Source organism: Salvia miltiorrhiza, chromosome 8, assembly GCF_028751815.1.
Source record: "Salvia miltiorrhiza cultivar Shanhuang (shh) chromosome 8, IMPLAD_Smil_shh, whole genome shotgun sequence".
NCBI lineage: Eukaryota > Viridiplantae > Streptophyta > Magnoliopsida > Lamiales > Lamiaceae > Salvia > Salvia miltiorrhiza.
Genome location: NC_080394.1, coordinates 35237269 through 35242380, shown reverse-complemented (window position 1 = coordinate 35242380; position 5112 = coordinate 35237269). Strand labels below are relative to the sequence as shown.

General features: G+C 37.1%; 1 protein-coding gene across 1 annotated transcript; it reads left to right on the top strand.

The window, feature by feature from the left end:
• Positions 1–2390: 2390 nt before the first annotated feature.
• LOC130997923 (pleiotropic drug resistance protein 2-like) lies at positions 2391–4910 on the top strand. Its single transcript, XM_057923351.1, has 5 exons — positions 2391–2951; positions 3533–3697; positions 3860–4020; positions 4148–4414; positions 4510–4910. The coding sequence occupies exons 3-5, from the start codon at positions 3900–3902 to the stop codon at positions 4572–4574; spliced, it is 453 nt and encodes a 150-aa protein (XP_057779334.1). The 5' UTR covers positions 2391–2951; positions 3533–3697; positions 3860–3899; the 3' UTR covers positions 4575–4910.
• The last annotated feature ends 202 nt before the right edge of the window (positions 4911–5112 follow it).

The window sequence follows — 5112 nt, the reverse complement described above, 5'->3', positions numbered from 1 at the left end:
ATGGTAGAGAATCCTACATTTTTCAATGTGGGATAATTTCAACTTAATGTAGCTTCACTATCTATAGTGTACTACACATTGTAAAGAATACTACATTTTTCAATGTGGGATCACTCAACCTAACTTATAATTTATATTCATGGACTCCCTCCGTCCCAAACGAAATGTCCTGTTTTCCTTTTTGGGCTGTCCCAAACGAAATGTCATGTTTCATTTTTTGGCAATACACTCTCTTTCTATACTTAATATTTAAATAATTTCCATCAACCCACTTTATCTACTTTATACACATTTCTTAATCTCCGTGCCGAAAAGAAATGGGACATTTCGTTTGGGACGGAGGGAGTAATATATAACTTATAACTTATAAATATATTACTTGTAACTTATAACTTATATTCATGTAATAGTTTTTACTTTACAAATGTTGAAAAAATGTTAAAATTACTCAACTTATACTATATAGTTTTATAAATTATGATGTTAAAAACATAAAATGTTAAAATTACTCAACTTAAAGTCTTAAATTACTTAATAACTTATATACTATTGTCATATAAATATATAATTTTTAAATATATGTTGTGTTTTTTAAAGCTTGTAATTACACAATTTACTTAATAACTTATATACTGTTGTCATATAAATATATAATTTTTAAATATATGTTGTTCTTTTTAAAGCTTGTAATTACACAAGTTACCAAGTAAAATAATTTTCAAATTTTCAAATTTACTCAACTCAAATTTAATATTTTTTATGTCATCTTTTTTTAAAATGACAATTGAATTGAAATAAAATAAAGGAAAAATAATTAACACATTGAGAATCAAAAATTCAAATGAATTCATAAAAATAGATATCTTTATTGAATATATTGTATGTACCAAAAAAATATTACAAGGATATAAATTACATAATCTTCAAAAATGAATAAGTAAACTAACTAAATAACTAATTGATCCCTAGACCTTATAAGTTATAAGTTATAAGTTATAAGTTACATATTTACAAGTTATATATTTATAAGTTATAAGTTATTACATGAATATAAGTTATATATTTATAAGTTAGGTTGAGTGATCCCACATTGAAAAATGTAGGATTCTTTATAATGTGTAGTACATTATAGATAGTGAATCTACATTAAGTTGAAATTATCCCACATTGAAAAATGTAGGATTCTCTAATCTCCACTGGTGAAGCTTACCATTCATGCCTAAATCTAAAAGAATGAAGAAAGTATTCGGATTAACCTGCGTAAACGAGAGCGAAGAGAGAACTTGTAGCCAAAGAAATTCCAGACGTTTTTAGGATATTATTGCGTGAATATAACGATGGATTACATGAGGTATTTATAGAGATTCATTAGGGCGGAGGGTAAATCCGACTTTATAGCTCATTCATGTACTCCACATGCGGTGTACGGTCCTGAGTCACTATTTACTGGAAACCTTTTCTAACTAATCTACAGCTTTATGGCGAATGTACGGTTATTCCATCAGCGCTGACTTCTTTCAGCCTTTTTCTGCGCCGACTTTGTCTGAGTGAGCTTTTGTCTTTTCTCCTTGGTCTCTCACCTGACACAATAGAATTCTTCATCTGCGCTGTCATCTGGTTCCGTCTGCACAGCTGCTTTTCTAGTTTCTTGTCTCGTCTATGATCTCTTCCTGAGTCATCTTTGAGTATTATCTCGAGGTCGATCCGCCTTTTGGTTCTGCTAATTCTGTGTGTATTCTCGATCTGCGCCGCCCTTAGTCTGTGCCGCTGGCTCTTGCTTTTATGTCATTTTCTCTAGGATAGCGGTGCTGATGGGATTCTTACTCCTCATCATCTACCATGTGTAGTACACTATAAATAGTGAAGCTACATTATATCCCACATTGAAAAATGTAGGATTCTCTACCATGTGTAGTACACTATAAATAGTGAAACTACATTTAGTTAAAATTATCCTACATTAAAATATGTAGGATTTGAATATAAAATTAAAAAAAAATAAAAAATTAGCCGGGCCCGGCGGTTCCGGGCCGAACCGACGGGCTGGCCCGGCGGGCCGCGGGCCTGCTACCTCGTGAACTTGAACCGGCCCGGCACTACCGGTGGTTCGGCCCTAAATTGGCCCGGCGGTCAACGGTCCTGGCCGGAACCGTTGACCGGCGGGCCGGTTCAGGGCCGAACCGTCGGTTCCGGTTAGCCCTTGGCACCACTAACGGCCACCACTGGTCCCACCCACCCAACTGAACCATGGTTCTTTCCTAAAAACTCCATTTGATAGTTTATTGTTTTCTTTAATTTAGAGCTTTTTAATGATGTTGCATTCTTGACACAGGATTGTTGTGCGCATCAATATATAATACGATTAACGATTCCTGGCCTCTCCTTAATTCACTCTCCTACGTGGCATATCTAAGAATTCACAATTTAAAATCCCTGCAATTCTAGAGCTTCTAGCTTTAAAATGTACATCCCACGTGGCAATATACATCCACGTCATTTATTTTATTTAATTTATAGCAAACCCTAAGTCCTAATCTTTGGACCTCTTTCACACACACAGCCGCCCACGCCGTCCTCTGCCTCTGCGCGAATCCAGTCGCCCACCTCCCCACCAACCCCCGCCAGACGCCGTTCTGCTGCCGCGATTCAGACGCCATCCTCCGCTCCGCAGTCGTCTACCTCCCCGCCAACCACCGTCAACCGCCGTCCTGTTGCCGCGATTTAGATGTGGTCCACCGTCTGGCGATTCAGACGTCGTCTTGGCCTTCTGTGCGAATCCAGCGGCGCCGTCCTCCGCCCAGTCCAGCCCGAAGCTCAGCCCTCCGGCGCCGTCCTCCTTCCCCACCGTGATTCATCGAGCCTAGAGTGACTCTCCTCTCTCTTTCCCTTGCCGCGATTCGCCGCACCCCATCTTTTCTCTGACCTTCCTCTCCCCACCGCGTTCAGTCATGGTAAGAATTATATTAGGAAAAAATTGAATGCGCTTGACTATTGTAAATATAGAATGATTGTTTTCATAGAATAAAAAGATTTACTGGAAAGTTTTGATCTTTTGCCTTTATTTTATTCTTTCGGATTAGTGTTCATATGGTGGTTGGATTAATTTTGTTGATCTGCAAAAATAGAGCATCTGATTATTATGGTTTTACTTCAAAAGTTGTGAATTGGGATTGAGATAACTTTGTCTATCTTTTTTCTCCATTGAATCTTTTTTGTTGTTTTTGGATGGTTGTGGATCTGCTTAAAATTGGGATTGAGGTAAATTGGGATTGAGATAACTTTGCTGGGAAAATTAGCAGCTGTGAGTAGTAATCTTGATAGTTGTGTATGTCTGATAGAAATATGAAATTCCTATGTGACCAAAAATTCTTATCCGACAATGATATAGTGTCATGCACAAAGATGATGATGGCATGCATTTTTTTATAAATTTTTGTTTTATTTATATGAAGTATTGACAATAATATTAAAAAGTTTCATTTTTCCGTGAAAATTCTACAGTCTTATCAGTGTTATGTTCAATGGAATGCAGGAGCTTGCAATGACAGTTTTTAGGCTTCCTGTGTTTTTCAAGCAGAGGGACAGTCTATTCTACCCAGCTTGGGCCTTCGCGTTGCCAATTTGGGTGCTTTCTATTCCCATCTTTGTCGATCATCTTCACCTACTACACCATTGGATTTGCACCTTCTCCTGTTAGGTACTTTGCAAGTGAATATTCAACAACAAAGTATAAAAATGAGGAATGTGAAATGGCTGTTTTGATTGATTCTTGATTTGCTATGTGTATAAAAATGAGGAATGTGAAATGGCTGTTTTGATTGATTATTGATTTGCTAATTGCTATGTGTACTTTTTTCAGGTTCTTTAAACAACTGTTGGCCTTCATTGGGGTGCATCAGATGGCTCTCTCCCTCTTCCGTTTCATTGCTGTAGTAGGAAGAACTCAAGTCGTTGCAAACACATTTGGAACTTTCGCCTTGCTGTTGGTGTTTGTGTTGGCAGGCTTTGTTGTTGCAAAGGGTAAATAAACAATCAAGCATCTTTCGTTCCTATGAACAGAATTTTGAGTAAATAAACAATCAAGCATCTGATCATATATTATCTATTGAGTGATTGTTTTGAACTGATGAATGTTGGTTTTTGACAGATGATATCCAAGATTGGATGATATGGGGTTACTACATCTCTCCTATGATGTATGGACAGAACGCAATCGCCGTTAATGAGTTCCTCTATGAGAGATGGAATGCAACTGCGCCTGCTAATTCATGTGAGTCAACTGTAGGCAAGACCCTTCTCAAGGACAGATGTTTGTTCACAACGGAGTCGTGGTACTGGATCTGCATCATAGCTCTCTTTACCTTCTCTCTGCTGTTCAACGTCCTCTTCGTTGCTGCATTGACATACTTGAACCGTAAGTACCACTAACCCCCTCCTACTTCGCATTTTTGCTGGGGAAGATGGTGATTTGACGCGTGTGCTAACTGTTTTTTCGCTGCTTGCTCTCAGCTCTGGGCGATAACAAGGCCATCATAAGCGATGAAAACGAGGATAGCAAGAACAAAAAATTATGACTAATTCGGGTTTTCTATCTTTAGACCGATTACGAGCCTGAACAAAAAATTGGAGACCCTCGAATGCGGACATGAATACCACAGTGAGTGCATAAAGAAGTGGTTGCTGATGAAGAATAGTTGCCCTTTATGTAAATCCCCAGCCCTGAGAGTCGATTGATGTTGGCCGAAAAGTTTGAACCTCTTGGTAATTATTCTATAATCAAGAGTACTTGATTCATGTATTATATTTTTGTATATACATGCAAAAATATTACTGCCTCCCAAAATGTATAGACCCATTTGTTTGTGGTGCTTATCATGAAACATGGAGTAGTATTTAATTTCCTACTTGAATTTGCCATGTTCTGATTCACACATAGTCACTAAACTGCATTCGTAGTTTGTTTCATACTCTTAGAAGAATCTGACTTCTTTTTTGGTACAATTTTGATGTGTTTTTAGTTATTTATTTTTCATTTCAATGATTGTTTTGATTATTTTTAGAATATTTTGGTTGTGCTTTATTTTATGATTTACAATTTTTGTGATTGAATTT